This window comes from Nipponia nippon, unplaced genomic scaffold, assembly GCF_047370975.1.
Source record: "Nipponia nippon isolate SJK-2023a ecotype South Korea unplaced genomic scaffold, ASM4737097v1 scaffold_4, whole genome shotgun sequence".
NCBI lineage: Eukaryota > Metazoa > Chordata > Aves > Pelecaniformes > Threskiornithidae > Nipponia > Nipponia nippon.
Genome location: NW_028262358.1, coordinates 94,318,822 through 94,335,251, shown reverse-complemented (window position 1 = coordinate 94,335,251; position 16,430 = coordinate 94,318,822). Strand labels below are relative to the sequence as shown.

The following is a 16,430-nucleotide window of genomic DNA, read 5'->3' as shown; positions in this document are numbered from 1 at the left end:
ATAAACACCTGAGAAGCAGACCATAAAGCACATCGGCATTCCACACCAATAGCAAAAGAGAAAACAGAATCTTATTTACTTGGCCACAGCAGTCAGATACTGAAATGCCTTCCTCAGTGAGCATTAAGAGGCAAGTCATATCTGATCCAAGGAGGGGTCCCACTTCCCCCTCTCCGTCATCCACCTGTCCCATTAAAACTCTTCTTTGCACCAGCTGCTCCAGTGTTTGCCAGACCTTGTGCTGGGTCACCTTAACTCGCCACACTGGCGGAAAAGAGCCACAAATCCAGCAATCTTGCAGCATAGGTGGCCAACAGCACCTCAGGCTGCATTAGGAAGAGTGTTACCACCAGATGGAGGAAGGTAATTACTCCCCTTGACCCCATGTGGTCTCATCAGCACTTCAGAATTGGAGTCCCATGTCCAGTTATGGGATCCCCAGTAAAAGAGACACATAGTGGAGCGCACAGCAAAGAGCAGCAATGATTAAGGGCTTGAGCATCTGAGAGAGCTCAGACTTTTCAGCCCGGAGAAAAGGAGGCTTTCAGAGAGACCTTATCCATATGTATAAACACTTGTGTGGGACTGAAGACTGTAGCAGACTTCTCAGTGGTGCCCACAGAAAGGCTAAAAAGGGAATGAGCATAAACTGAAATATAGGAATTTCCATTTAAACAAAAACTTTTATTCTGCCTGCAGTCAGAACTGGAACAGGCTACTCAAAGACAGAGTAGAGTCTCCATTCTTGGAGATATTCAGAATCTGACTCAAGACTGGCATAAATGAGCTGCTGTGAACAGGGAGTATATTGAACTAGATTATCTCCAGAGTTCCCTTTCCAACTTCAGCACTTCTATGAGTCAAAGTGAATTTCTACCAATTTTGAAATTTGGGTTAGCACACCACAAGCATCCACCACATGCCAACAATGGTTCAAGCAGGGTGACAAAGAGCACACTGGCATGCTGCTGGAAACAGGACCCCTTCTAGAACAAATAGTGCCCTTCCACTTCAAGAGAGCATCTAGCTTTAATAGCTTAAATAGTGTGAGAAGTAACACTTAAGTATTGACTACAAAAATTGAGCCGAGTTAATTCCAGGTGCAGCTAAAGCTTATTTCTGCCAACTCAGTTGTGGAAGTCAGGCCCATAGAGCTATAATGGTTCGCCTTGGGGGTTCTTCAGTGAAGACCTTGGGAAATCCCCAAGTAGAGACTAAGAGACTAATACCTTCAGGCAGTTCACAAACCTGTCAGGTAGTCACCTCCACCTAAAATGAGGAACAATCAACTTGTTGCAGTTTTCTGTCCCACAGACATTACTTGAAGCCATTAAATACTCACAATTCCTTCAAATTTATGCTTCACTAGAAGAACGGAAGTTCTCAGCCAATGCTGACTTGTAACAGATGTTTTGTATTAAAAAACCTTATGCTCTAATAGCTCTGTATCAACTCTGAGACAGGATCTGCATATACAACAAGATTCAGCATGAGACTCATTCCAGAATTTTCCACTTATGAATGCTCTGCTGGCACTCTAGTCCTTAAGCTCACCTTAAATGTGCTCTCTAGAAGTTATGGCTTTCAATGCATTTCAAGACAAGATTTAATATTACAACTTGAGTGTAACTTTATTTACATGTAGTAGCATAAACTCCAACTTACACTTACTGTTGCAACAGCTCTGCTATGTGCTCTGTTGAAAAACCTTGTTACCATAGTAATTTTATAAGACTGTAACACAGGAGAAAACTTAACAGCTTTGCATTTGCTTTCCCCAAGCAAAATCATTCCAAGACAGACCTTTTTGTTCAGCCATCAGGTGAAGTCTTAAAACTGTCTGTGAGAATTTAGTTAGAACTGAAAATTAAATTTATAGCTCACATAGTTAAAGTAGTAAAACATTGTTCTTCCTATTGTACTACAAAGGAAGCTTTAAAAGATTTGGCAAAGTTCCTATCAACAAGACAGGAGACTGATCATCTGGTTTGAGTTTTATTTTTCAGAACTTATGAAAAAGGAAGAGCAGAATCTTTCAACAGCTCACACAAGTTAGTTACCCAAGGGCAAGCATCTAATTGCCTGCTGTTCTACCCACTAAAAGGGCTGTTTATTCCCTGGAAAACTAACCTTCAAACTCAAAGGTCTTGCAGCAGCAAATAGCCAGTCAACCAAGCAACACACATATTCCCTTTCCCCTAACTCCCCTGTGACATGACAGGCTGTCTCAGCTTTCATTATTGCACTTCTACAGACTTCAGTTTTAAATCAGGGCTGCTCTTTGCTCTGGTTCAGAGGTCCAGATTTTGTTTCAAAACATTTTTCTGCGTTGTATCAGAAGCTTGAAGCACTACCACTGGAAAAGTGCTTCACTGTATAGCCAGTACAACTATGGTTCCTGCCACAGAGTCTAAACAATCTTCAGCAAGAATTCCTTGGTTGGGTTTGTTTGTTTTAAAGAAGTTTCTCAGAGAGCAATTCTTATGCCAAGTTCAAAACAACTCATTTTCTGCTGTTTTGCACCATATCAACACAAAGACACCTTAACTATGAGAAAGTTAGACCTGGTAGTAGTCTAAGTAAATTATAGCAATAGTCCCTTCGTTACATTTTGGCTTTGCTTTTTTTTCTTCTAGTAGTGTGCAAGGGCAACTAGGAACAACAAAGAATAGCAAAAGGCAGTAGGTAGACAGAACCAGAGTATCTTCAATAACTGGGAAGATTTCAGAGTATGTGAGATCAATATAGTCCCTCAGATCCCTTTGAGAGACTACAGGAGGCTCAAGAACATTTATGATTAGAAGTCTCTTCCATCACACAAAACTTCTGCTCTTCCAGATGGTATCATACACTGGTGCATTGCATAACATCAATATTACTAAGGTGCTTAAAACAATGCTTTGTGATATACTCCCTCACTTCTGCTGAGAAGTCACAAGCTACTTCAGAAAACCTAAGATGGGTGTTTCTTCCCAAATATATTATTTTCACATCTAAAAAAATTCTTAAAACAATTTTTCATCAAGACTGCAACAACAGACATCTTGTTTCCCCAGTGAAAGTTAAGGAATACAAAACAGTAGCGAATTTCAAGTCAGACACCTGTTTGAAGCAGGACAGTTAAAGCAGTTCACCACAGTAAGTGTCAATACTATAACAGACTTTCAATTTATCTTCTCAAAAGTCACACTTAGGAGAGTGTTTCTGTAGATGTAGCTCCACAATATTTGTCAAGTACAGCTATGCAAGTCTTCCACAGTATTTAGCATGTCTTCTCCTAGGACCAGACCATGAAAACATGTAGCCGCATGTGACTTGCGCCTGCTAATTCCTAGAAGCCCAAGTCCCTGTCTCAATGACTCAGTATCAAACACTTGCAGTAAGCAGACAAAACTCCATGCAAAAAATCATCCAAGTTACACCAAGTACTATTTCAGATAAATTCTTACTCAAGAACTTTTTTAGACCTAGGAACCACCATACAATAACTACTGTTGACTTAAGAAAATACTTCTATTTAAGAAAAAAGAAATGGAAAATTCGAAGTTTAGCACAGACTTTAAAGCACACCCAAAGAGATCCCCATAGAATTTAGCAGACAGTCCTTGCCACGCTATAGTTGGGAGACACTTCACACATGCAGATCAAGAGGTATCAATCTACCTCACAGGAAGACCAAGATCTACCAATGGCATCCTTTCACCATTCACAAAACTTTACCAAAGGACACCAAACATCAAGCCGACTCCAACAGGTAGGATTTACTTACTAGAGAAAGAAGAGCTACAGAACACAGCTCCAGGTTACTGTCAATTGTTTCAGTCTGATTCTTTGTGGTACAGAAGAAACTGCTGTTGGATGGTTTCCAGTAATAACCCTTTCTGAAAAAGATTTTCCTTCCAAACACAAGCTGACATGCTGTTTTAGAGCATCTGCCAACCACTGATCATTCTTCAGTCACTCAAGTACTGGCAGACACATTCTACTGCAGCTGGTTTTATGAGAATTAACACACTAAGCCACTACGGCTTCAAAGCAGTCAGACTTGTTTCCTAAGTAAAGCTTTTAGGCTACTGAAGGCCCACTTCAAAACCACAGTTATTTCAAGCTTTGTTCTGAAAGTTACCTCATTTATTGTATTTTACAAAGCCATTCTACTTTTGTATCCATCTAGCCAAGAAACCAGCTGCGTATGAGACACAGAACATTGTTCATGGCGTCTAATGACTTCATTAAAAAAAGGCATTTCTACATTCTTACTTTAGGCAAGTAAGATCTATATAGTTATCACTGCATTGTCAGGAGAGATAAGAAAGTACTAGTATTCATGTCCTTAAGTACAAAGGGAGATTTCAGTTTTGTTCATCCTGTTTATTTTAAAAACAAAAAAACATGCCAAGACCAAATACTTTTATAAGAGGATACGAGTAGAAAAAAATGAGTAGTATTACAAGACTGGAAAAGTTGTTTAATTTATTCCTTCTCAGCTTTCATGTCACTATGCTGTGCAACAGCAACAGGGGACTAGACCTAACGATGCAGAAGAGATATTAAGTTGTGTTTTTATATAGGAATGATGAAGACTTCTGAAAAATAAGTTACCTCTTACTATTTACTTCAACATAGCTCTAGTTATAAAAGTGTGCATCAGTTCCTCAAATTAAGATCACAAAAGAAAAATACTTTTAAAACAATCTTTAAATCTCTACCACCATCTGGAGGATATGCTATGAAATAAAATGTTAGTCCTACAACATTTCAAGTAGACCTGTCCAGATAGCCCAAAAAACAAAGGCAGTTTGTCAGGTTTAAGTTCAAATCTATTCCAAAAATTAGTTCAGGATTTACCAGGAGACATCTTGCTTTAAAGAGACTCAGTTAGCCCAAAACATCTTCTTACAGAAATTAATCCATCAGTCTCACAAAATCTAAAGAAAATGGTCCACAGAAGAGTTTGAAGACTGCTCCTCATTAGGAGTTGTGAAATACTTGGGCTGTTAAACAAGGCCTTAGCAACCTAACAAGGGTAGAAAGCAAATACAAAGCAATTCCACTATTCTATAGTGAAGAATCTTTGTGGAAGATAAACTAGCATTTAAAAAGTTCCTTTTTGAAAACAGAGAAGTTTCTTACTACTTTTGGCTTTAGGGTTCACTCAGCATGAAACTGCACATTCTAGTTTCTGTTGCTATCACTGGCTGGCAGTAAGTATTCTGTAACTTAACAAAAAAGTCCACTATTTAGAACTAATTATTTCCTGATATTAAAAAAAAAAAATACATTCAAAAGGGCCAACCCATAGTCTTCCAAGAGAAAAGTTTCAAGTCTTAGGAAATGTGACCAAAAGCAGGCAGCTACCTCTAAGTTTGTATCATTGACCAAGGCAGGCATTTCACACAAACTGTTACAAGCATCATTCTTATATGGCTACCTCTTATAAAAAGTTTACTACTAATGAATATATGTAAGTTTCAGAAGGACAACTAGAACTGATGTAAAACTACAGAGGTTTGGTGAACAGTTATTTTATTAGATTTTATTTCAGTTCATTTTTTTGCTTCAGTTTTCTTTAGGATTACCACTCTTGAATCAACTCCTTTATGCTCCTTTACAATAGCTCTTACTTTGAATACAGTAGTTGCTGAATCTGAACACTTAAAACACAGGTGTTACACTCACAGCTGCATGAACTCTATACACAGTAGGCAAGTTTCACACTGCTGCATATGTTAAGTGTCATAAAAGGTCAAGCAAAGCCACATCTCCCTTAATGGGCCTCTAAATACACACACAGGAAATATGTTAACAGCAGATTATATGACAGAAGCCACTAGCATTTTCAAGGATTGGCCTTCAGTATGTTTGCATTTTTAGTGGGCTCTTGAATGTAAAAAAATTCACCGAAGGGCACTAAGTGTAAGACTAATATTTAACCAAAAAGGGATAATCCAGTATGATCCCTAAAAACTTCATGCCTTCACTTAAAGGTCCCATTAATTCTAAAAAAATAGAATTGCAAAATACTTACTGTAGTATCCATAAAGTACAGTGTCTTCAATTTGTCTTGAAACATTAGCATCAGCCCAGTCCTAGAAGGATAGATGCATTTAACATCAAATGAAACAAAAGAACACCTCATTCAATAATATTCTTATACAACTGAAAAAATTACTCATATCAAATGCCTAAGGAAAAGCATTAAGCACCCAGTTTGCCAGTTTTAAGTGTTGGAATTTAAGTTAGATCTAATTCACCTAAAGACGATTAAGGAATGTGCTGCATTTCAGGGGACAGACACTGGAGTAGTATCCCCACTGCTTATACTCACTTTGGCTCCTAGCCTCATACTTAAACCTGTATTTTTTTTTTCAGATTAACAATCCTTAGGTACCATACATTACATTGTCAATGCACAATTGAAATAAAATTATTAGTGAATATCATTTTTAGCAGCTAACAATTTACTTTTGTATTTAAGTGGCACTCTAAATATCTACTTCTATGGAACTGATGTTTGTTTTCTACATATCAGAAAACACAGCTACTGAGTCTGAAGCTCAATCTGAACAGTTTTTCAAAATGTTTTGTAAAAGACAACTGGAGGTATGGTTATTCACACAGTTCTAGCCCTTTTTTCTGGACTCTGAGCACTGCAGTAGACACTAAGCTTTAAAGTCAAGTACTTGCAGGGACAAAGTTGTCCTCAGGATAAGTTTTCCACAAAACCCAACATATGATAGGCTTGAAACCAGTGTGGTACATTAGAAAAGACTGCACAGACAGCTAAGCTGTATGAGTTGCCCAGCCCAGTAATTGGATGCATTGGATTTAATTTTATAATTAACACATTTACATCTGCTTTGCAACTTTTCAGAAAATATGCATATGCAAAGCATTAATGGCAGGAGCCAATCAGGTCAAGGATCCACTCATTAAGTCAATACCTCTCAAATAAAAAAAAGCACTAGTTTAAGTGCTTTTTTCAGTAACACTGACACTGGGAATTGCTAGAAGAGCAGTCCCAAAATCCCACTTGAGGCTGATATCCACATTGCTGAATTTCAGTCACAGAAATGGTACCACAAACTAGAATTTGGGAACACCTTCCAGAAAAAAAAGTCAGATAATCAAGATAAAAATCTTTTCTAGATGCATCTCAATAGAAAGGGCAGAATCAAATTTGATAAGCACAATTTGCTTTGTTAGGACTTTGAGTTTGGAAGAAAAAATAATTCTGTACAGATGGCCCTTTCTAAGGTATCAAACATCTATTTTTCAAGCATGTAAGTCTAGATACAAATAGCATATAAAGACCCGTATTCTTCTGAGAATCTCTACAGTACTTCATGTACTTCATGTTACTACTGTATTTGGCAACACAACAAGAGAATCATTCAAGAACACAAATACATAGAGATCGATATAAAAAACACTGCTTCTAAAAAAATTACTGGCTACAGAGTGCTAGCAAAGGTGCAAATGACAGGGCATACAGGAATAAGCATAAGACAGTTTCATAAAGGGAAGATTTTACAGACCAGAAAGAACATCAAGTAGTTTTGGCAGCTCCCAAGTGTGTTGTGCTAATTCCCACAGTATCTTGATAACACAGTCTCTTAAGATCATCATAGAATGGCTTGGGTTGGAAGGGACTGTCAAAGATCATCTTGTCCAACCCCCCTGCCATGGGCAGGGACATCTTTCACTAGATCAGGTTGCTCAAAGTTCATTCAACCTGATCTTGAACACTTCCAGGGATGGGGCATCAACAACTACTCTGGGTAACCTGTTCCAGAGTCTCACCACACTCAACATAAAAAATTTCTTCTTTATGTCCAATCTAAATCTACCTTCTTTCAGTTTAAAACTGTTGCCACTTGTCCTGTCACTACAGGCCCCAGCCAAAGTGTTTCTCTGTCTTTCTTATAAGCCCTCTTTGTATATTGAAAGGCTGCAATAAGGTCTCCCCAGAGCCTTCCCTTCTCCAGGCTGAACAACCCCAACTCTCTCAGCCCTTCTTCACAGGAGAGGCATTCCAGCCCTCTGACCATTTTTGTGGCCCTGTTCTAGCAGTTCCATGTCTTTCTCGTACTGTCGGCCACAGAGCTGGACACAGTACGCAGTGCACACAATGCACACAGCATTTCTATCACAGAACACCTATGACTAAAATTTATATATACAGATGCGACAGTACTTAGACATAGCAATGGCAAATAGGTTGGTTTTTTTATACTCAGTTGTAGCTTATAAACTTTTATTTTTATTAGTTATCCACCCAGCCATCATCTCCTTTTTCAGAAGTATAAGTCTTTACTTTTTAGTTTGACCACGACTTGAATTATATGAATATTTAAGTTGCTTCAGAAAAGAGTACCCTAAACCATGTATTAGAAAAAAGTTATTGGATCACTTGATACTATGCATACTAGCAGAGCTTAGACACTAACTGTATGCCAGTCTTGAGTTTCTGGCCTAAGCACTGAAGCTCTTTACATAATACCAAAGGGCAGACTGTTTTTCTGAAGTTCCTACCCAAAAAGTCACAGGCTGATCAAGAAGCCATAATTACTACCAGAATTTAATACAGTAGCCTATCTCAAATCTTACTACAGAACTGCAGGAGACCCATCCATACATGTTAGGATTTAGATCCTACAACTCCAAATGTAACAGCATTGATATCCCTTATTTGAACAAGAGCAAAAGTTGATCTTTTTCAGAACTATGTTACTCAGTCCTGGGGAACTGTTCAGAGAATGGAAGTGAAAATACAACTCTAGCTATGTTGGTAACTGCACCCAGCCAGAAGGCTGAAGTCATGTTCTTCCCCTCATCTTTCTTCTTCTCCTCATGAGAAACTATTCATTTAAGGAAGCTAAATGTTTTGTAACATGATCATTGGCAGTCAAACTCAGGGACTGAATCCAGAGGTCCAAGCCTGCCTGTATAGCTTAAACATATTCCAGAATTGTTCAAGTCTTGTGGGATCCACTCTACGTGTAGCCAAGATCAAGAAAGTCATTATCCAGAAGCAAAATTCTTCAAAAGCTAGGGGGTTTTGAAACATGGCAACATAATTGAATTGGTGAGAAAAGAAGAGATCCGGTACTATCAAAGCTCCTTTCAATTTTATGTGTAGAGTTTTTTCACACACCAGTGTGAAAAAAAGCTCAAGTCCTTTCAGTTGTTGTAAAGACACATGCACTAATACAGAGTATATGAAAAATGCAAGTGAGCATACTCCTTAAAGACTGCATAAGATAAGTCTTAAAGAAGTTTAACACTTGCTTTATCAGTTCTTTCAGGACTGTCTAAACTCCCATGGAATATGGACTTGATGACATACCATAAACACTTCATTTTTCTATAATCTCAGAAAATCAGCAACACCTTCCTTCGTGTTACTATATTAAGACTTCCAGTAGGCCACTTTACACTAAGCTTTTAAAGTTCACTGTCTGAAATAAGTTAGATTATCATCCAACTGGAATTTGAGTAGAAAAGTATACATGCATTTTGTCATCTAATCAGCAGAAAGAAAGGATGAAAAATATTTTAGCAGAAGGGACGGAAGTAACACCTTAAATTTAGTGTCTGTCAGGTACACAATAAGCCCAATCTTTGAAGACCATCAGGCTCAAGCCCAACAGCATTTCAACTGAAAAATTTCTAGGCATTTGTACGAAGATACACCATGAAAGAATTTGATTGTAATAAGTTAAGAGTATGTACACAGAATATTAAAGTGTTTAAATTGCCTAGTGCTAAAAATTAAGGAAATTCATTGCTTTAATTATGCCTAGGGGAAAAGCAAGACTGAACTGAACAGGTGGCACTATTTACTTGCAAGTGAGTATTTCAAGAAAGTCTCTCTTGTGAGCAATGGAGACATTCAAAACTCACACCAACCAAGAATAAGCAAGAAAAGCAACAGTAAGACCCAAAGTTTAAGTGGTACAGCCACTTTACAGGAAGAGGTAGCTAGTAATTGAAATACAACAGGGCTTAACTGCCAAAAAACTGCTTCTCCTCCAACTCCAGAAAAGCATTAATAACATTTAACAGGATACAGATGTAACACTTCAAAACACTGTAATTGCTTTTCATTTTGTTGCTGAAATTAAGTTGTGTACAGGACCAGGGTAATATACCAGGAAACATACATTACAGCACATTAAAATATTGAGATGCTATCTTACATTAAAAGATGAAAAGATGTGCACATTTCACCATTGTGTACTTGTGCCTGAACTTAAAAACTTTGCATTACTCTACACAAGAACAACCTGTAATGCAAGCCAATTTAACAGTATATCATACCTATTATGTCAGCTTTCAGTCAGCTGCTGATGCCCCACACTTACACAAACTAAGGAGGTAAAAATCCTTATTCTTACTGGCAAATTATTCAAATGCACACATCATTAACAACTCAAAAGCAGTAACCAGTTCATCTGAGCTGTTTCAAAAGCCAGTGACAGCAGCACCGCCTTGTCAAAAGCAAGAAGCACTGCCACCTAGTGACTGTCAGAGCTCTGACATTCTCAGCAGCAGCGCTGATATATCGAGTTGATAGGTATATTAATTTACTGGATGAGCACATCCAGGACTCAGTTGACAACTCATCTGGACAGCCTCTAGATCTAGTTTGTTTTCTTCTCCATCCATTATAGCCCAAGCTTACAATATATACAGCAAATAACTTAGAAGCACAACAGATTAGGAAGGTGAGAATTCATTACTGCCTTCAACAGCAGTTTAAGATGTGAAAATGTGACCACAAATTCTCTTAAGATCTGCAGAATTTGGGCACTCTGCACTGTTCTGCTGTACTTCATTCTGTTCCGTGCAGTTTAGCAAGCATACATCACATCACCTTTAAAATACCTGTAACAATGCATTGTATTGATAGATAAGGGAATCAACAAATGGCAAGGATATGTGCAACAAGTATGATGGCCTACATTAAGCTATTACTCTTAAGTACTCCATAAGACAAGCCATGTTGAATGATTCAGGAAATTTAAATACAGTTACAAGTATAAAAAGTAAATAGATTAGTAAAATGTTGCTACATAAGGATATAAAAAAGACAGTTAAAGACACTTCCAGTTCACCTAAAAGCTAAAACCAAAGCTCCCTCAGAAGATTTAATTTTATAATTACATTCATAGAAAATTAGTTATGAAGAACATGTGCTTCCCTCAGTAATCGTTGAGCAGAGTCTTCCTTCTCCCAGCAACTGTGCCCAGTTAGTGACTTATGTTAACATATTTCAACAGAACAGCACTATTCAAACTGTACAGATAACTTCCTCAAACAAAAGCAGTACAAGCTAATCTGACATTTTTGACCTTCCTCACCTCTTGGTGAGGGAATGGCCATGAATTTCTTTCTTTTGTCCCTCTTAAAGGGGACATTTCTACTGTCACTGCTGGACCCTGAAAGAATTTCATGAGTACCCAATGAAGACGCTCCCACTCTCCACAAATGTAGCTTAAAAGAACTTAAAGTGGTGTAACATTCCAGGTTTCAGTATTTGTGACATTTTATCAAATGTAGATGAAACCATCATTCTGCTGATTAGCCTCTCCCAAAATTTCACAACAAAAGATACAACAACAAAAACTGGAGAGTGGGTCATAGGATGGTTAGACATCAAGAAATTTCATATCCAGTTCTCAGATCTTCCAGCCTGTTACCTCCAAGATGGGACAGTGCCAGGATTTTGACTGCCAGATAGAGAGTAACATCCAGAAACATGTTTATCTCAGCTGCATCTGGCTACCACGAATATTTTGGCCAAGTACTGTTAATTCACAAGTAGTAATTCCTACTCAGAACAGGAAGCATGGTCTCAGTCGATAATGATTCCTCAGCTAAAGCCTTTCTAGAATAAAGAGAAATCCGACATTTCTAGTGGTTCTGTATTCTCAGCAGCTACATAAGGAGCTTCCCCCAAGACGCAAAAAATCTTAATACAATGGACTGCTAAAAGGATCTCCGATTAAACAGATGCTACTCCTTGAATCATTAAGGAGACAACTGGTTTTTAACAGCTCAGGCAGACACCCACAGTTTGTGGGGTGTTCAGTCAAACCAGACTGAAAGAAATGCCACTGGCTTTTAACTTCATATAGTAGAAAGAATCCATACATTTCAAAAAGAAAAGTTCTCATCACCTCCCCTGCCTTCTGCTGCATCAGCTATAGAATTAAAAAAAATACAGCATGGTGATGATAACATCTTGTTTCAAGCAGTCTTCCTGCTGCAAGACAGCATCAGCTATGTTTTAAATACTTATGAGACTTGCAGGTTAGACCCAGAGGTCTTGGGTTCTAGCAGCAATCTTAAGTCTTTAAGCTAGGGTGAGGTTTTCTGTTCCTAAGTGCTTGTTATAAATCAAACAAGCCTTCAGATCAAACAGATCAGATCCAACTGGATGTATTTGAACTCCACTGCACAAACTAAAGCACTGTCAATGCAAACAGCAAAAACCTTCAAGATAAAAAAGTGGTGCTGGTGAATGTTATCAGGATTTCGCTTACAAGGTAATACTCAAGTTCCTTTTATTAGAACTAGAACCAAAAGCCTGCTTTCCTACTTAACAGCACCATGAATCAAAGTAATCCCAGCATCCAGAAAAGGTGTTGCTGCAATGAATTCTGTTGTACATAGGAATAATGACCACCCAAGTCCACACACCACTGCTCCTTTCCTAAAGGACTACACACCTACTGTGCAAAACCTTCTAATATGAAAACTGCTCAACTCACTATAAAAGCTTTAAGATAATATTTGACAAGTCTCACAAAATATAGTGAGACACACTAACAGGCACCATATGCCACAAGCCACTTGTTTATAGTAAAGAATAACTTGTCTTAATTGAAAGAGGTATGAACAGTACATTAAGTTTCACAGTTCTCTTGAATGGATAAAACGTCAAGGTCAACAGCAGCTGACCAAGGTATAGTATATGGCCCTCGTCAAGGAAGACACCTCGGAACACATGATGGAAAAGGGCTACACAACACTGTCTTAAGTGAATTCATCCAGAAAGCAGCATCATTTTGACAGCCTTCAGAGAAGGGTAATCTGCCCAAGTACTACACTTCAGACAATTAAGCCAGTCCTTGGAGCCAGGACATATACCTTCACTTGCCACTGAACACACAATTCACAATGAGAACTTTGAGCCATCAGACTATGCCTTTGATTTAACCTCTGCTACGAGTCTAACATGCTCCTCCCCAAGCTTGCTATAAGTTTGTTCACAGAAAAACCTCAAGAATATCTACAAGTTGGTACTAGGGCCAGATGCATTAAAAATGAACTGAAAGTCCATGCATAGTACCTCTTCCTTGTAAGCTGAGCATGCTTGAGTTTCTCATCTCTCTAACACTAATACTGGGAATTACAGTTGGGAGGTAGAGGAAAAGAGTACATACAACAAAAAAAAATTTTTACCTAGAATCTGGATAACTGCCACTACTCTTTTGGCATAAGCTCCGAAATCATCCAGTTGGAAGGTTTTGTTGATGAACTAATGATTTATCTACACAGAATATTATCCACATCTGCTACATGGATCTGCCTCAAAAATTCACTGAAAAGAAGAATCTAGCAAAGACTTAACTCAGTCTGGCTATCCAAAACAAAGGATTCTTGCCAGTGTCCTTTGGACACCAGCATCAGATATAGGGCCTTGGAGGTGCTGGGTTTGAAAGCATGCTCCAGAAGGGCAGTAGCCTCTTGGAAATATTCTGAACCCAATCCAGTCTGTCCTACTTGTGCACCAGTTGCAGAAAAGAAGCACATGTTACCCAAGACAGTGTTAAAAGCTCTAACACTTCATGAAGATCTCACATTAAGATGCTGTCAAGCCCCTAACTTGACATGACTCCTAAACTGAAATTACCAAATCAATAAAGCTGTGTGTTTCCATATAGGTTTATATGTTCTGACTGACTTCAGATCCACTCAACTTTACCAGGAAGGCCATGTTAATATTTCTATATCACAATTTCAACACTTGTGTTGGATTAAATATATTAATATCAGATGATCTCATGTTATTGCTGCAAAGCTAGAAACTCATTCAGGTGAGCCTTAAAAGAGAAGGAAGAATTCTTCTGCAAGGCAGTAAAGAGTAATTTTATTTCAACAGGCCATCAGCAGCATATACAAATGTTAGGAACTAAGCAGGACCAAGAAGCCTTGGAAGCAGAGGCAAAGGTACTTTAAAAAAAACAAAAGCTTTACCACAAGCATGAAATCTACCCATCATATCACAGCATGTGGTCATTAACAAAGAAACTTAGCTCAAGAAAACCAGTATTTTAGGTACAGTAGTTTTCCTTCTATTAATCATGCTTCCTTAAATAAGACTGTAGTGACTGCATGACCACATTTCGCCTCCTATTCTCCTCACAGGCTTGTTTCTCAAATCAGGGAATGCATACATTAACAAAATAGGTCTCCTTTGCAACAGGAAATTCTGCTTAGCCCCCAGCAGATGTGCATTTTTCAGCTGGACCTAGTTACCTCATTGTTATTTCTCTAGCTAGTCAGGCTCAATATATTTCTTAATACTCAGTATTATTCTCATTGAACTGCTAGCATCATGACATATGAAAGGTCTCTTCCATCTTCTATATCCATTTTAATTCTGAACAAACAAGGTCTGAAGACAAACTTTTAACAATAACATTGAATAATAGCTTAACTTATTCTGTATTACCACTGAGTGATAAACACAATAAAAGTCACGTCACAGCTCAATTCTAAAGGCTTCTTATGACTTGCATTTATGTGAATACCAGCTAAAATGCACTGTATTAGTTGCAAGCTAGTTCCGAAGCATCATCAAGAATCTGGCAGGACCTAGGTTTTCCTTTTGAAGTAAGGCTGGAAGGGAATATGGTCTTTGAATCTAGTGTGCAGGCATTTACCATCTCCCCACTCTCATTTGTTTTAAGATTATCTCTTTTACTATAGATCCAGGTAGGCTCCAAACTAAACTGTTATTCAAATTATTAATATGCTCCAGTTTGACTTGTTTTCAATGGTAGTGTCCTCACAAAGACACCAGGTCACTACCTTCAAGAACCCTCCTTGAAAATGAAAAAGGCCAATGATTTAGGCATTGGGAAGAACTCTTACAGTAATGCTTAGAGTAGACTACAGTGAGTACTCATCTCATTAACTCATTTTGCACAGCAACCCCCTACAGTTTAAGTTTATAAAAACAGCGGTTCAGTTAAGGCAGTATCAACCAGGAAGAGATACTACTGTATTCCCCTCCCCCCAGGGTTTTTCCAGCTTTCCCTCTTTTAGAAACGTGCTTACTAACCCAGGCTCTACATTATAGGTAGATTAACACAGTAAAGCTTTACAAGTCCTAATGTTTCAGTACCAGAATAAGAGAATGCTGGCAAAAGAGAAAATCAAAATAATCTTAAACTGCAAATGGGCAATGCAGTCTGTTTTTGAACAAACAGGCAACAAATTTCATTCTACAACACCCCATTATGATGTACTAAAAAAGCAATATTGAAGAGATTTATTTATATCTTCAGGATGGTATATGCACTCCTTTTAGCACAATCAAAGGAATGACTGTTTGGAAGTTAGTAACATATTGAAAATGAATAACAGAAGTGAAACCTGAAATTCAATTCAAATAAACAGAGCTCAGTGTTGTATTCACAGTACTAGTTCCCAGCTTTCCAAAAACCTCAGGCACCAGAACAGGTATTAGCATTGATTTTAAACATTTTGGCAACCCAAGAACATCCTCTTTCAACACAAGTGCTTCTTTTGAAGAGGCAATTAACATTTTTAAGAGTCCATACCTTAAATGTACCATTTTGATTTTTCATATATGAAACCAAAAAGATGTCCACTGGTAGTAGCGCTGATGAGATAAGAGCAACTGCCAGCGCAAAGATAGCTGTTATGGTAGAAATCACTTCACTCTCCCGCCGACTCTGGTACTTGCGCACATAAACCCAGCAGAAAATTAGAATAGCCTGAAATACACAGGGAAACATAATTATGAGTTGCACAATAAGGACGTCAGAAAGCAGGTACTGAAATTAAACCCAGTATCTTGGGACTGATGACTGGCATAGCATCAACACTTTTTACCTGAGCCCTAAGCACCAGTGTTACATTCTCCACACACAATTCACTCTTTGTACCTTCGCCAGGCACAGCCTGAGCGACAAGAAGAAACACTCCCACGCGAAACAGGCTAGAACTCAAACAAGCAGCGCTGACCGCCCCGGCAGGAAGGCAAGGCAGCCCCGCGCCCTCGGCTCTGGGCTCTGCTGTGCCCTACGGCACCACCGCCGCCACCCCCGAGGCACCGGCAGGAGCTGAGGGAAGCGCCGGCTGCCGGCGCAGGCCAGGCGGGAAGCCCG

The 16,430-nt window shown here is 38.6% G+C and overlaps 1 protein-coding gene across 5 annotated transcripts in view; it reads right to left on the bottom strand.

The window, feature by feature from the left end:
- Positions 1-16,430, bottom strand: part of LMBRD1 (LMBR1 domain containing 1) — a 92,657-nt gene that overhangs the window by 75,915 nt on the left and 312 nt on the right. For all 5 annotated transcript variants that reach the window (XM_087776726.1, XM_087776729.1, XM_087776727.1 and 2 more), the window contains exons 2-3: positions 15,861-16,037; positions 6,029-6,089 (exon numbers count right to left, since the gene is read on the bottom strand). In XM_087776726.1, coding sequence (XP_087632852.1) covers positions 6,029-6,089; positions 15,861-16,037 — 238 coding nt within the window. The remainder of the gene's footprint in view (positions 1-6,028; positions 6,090-15,860; positions 16,038-16,430) is intronic.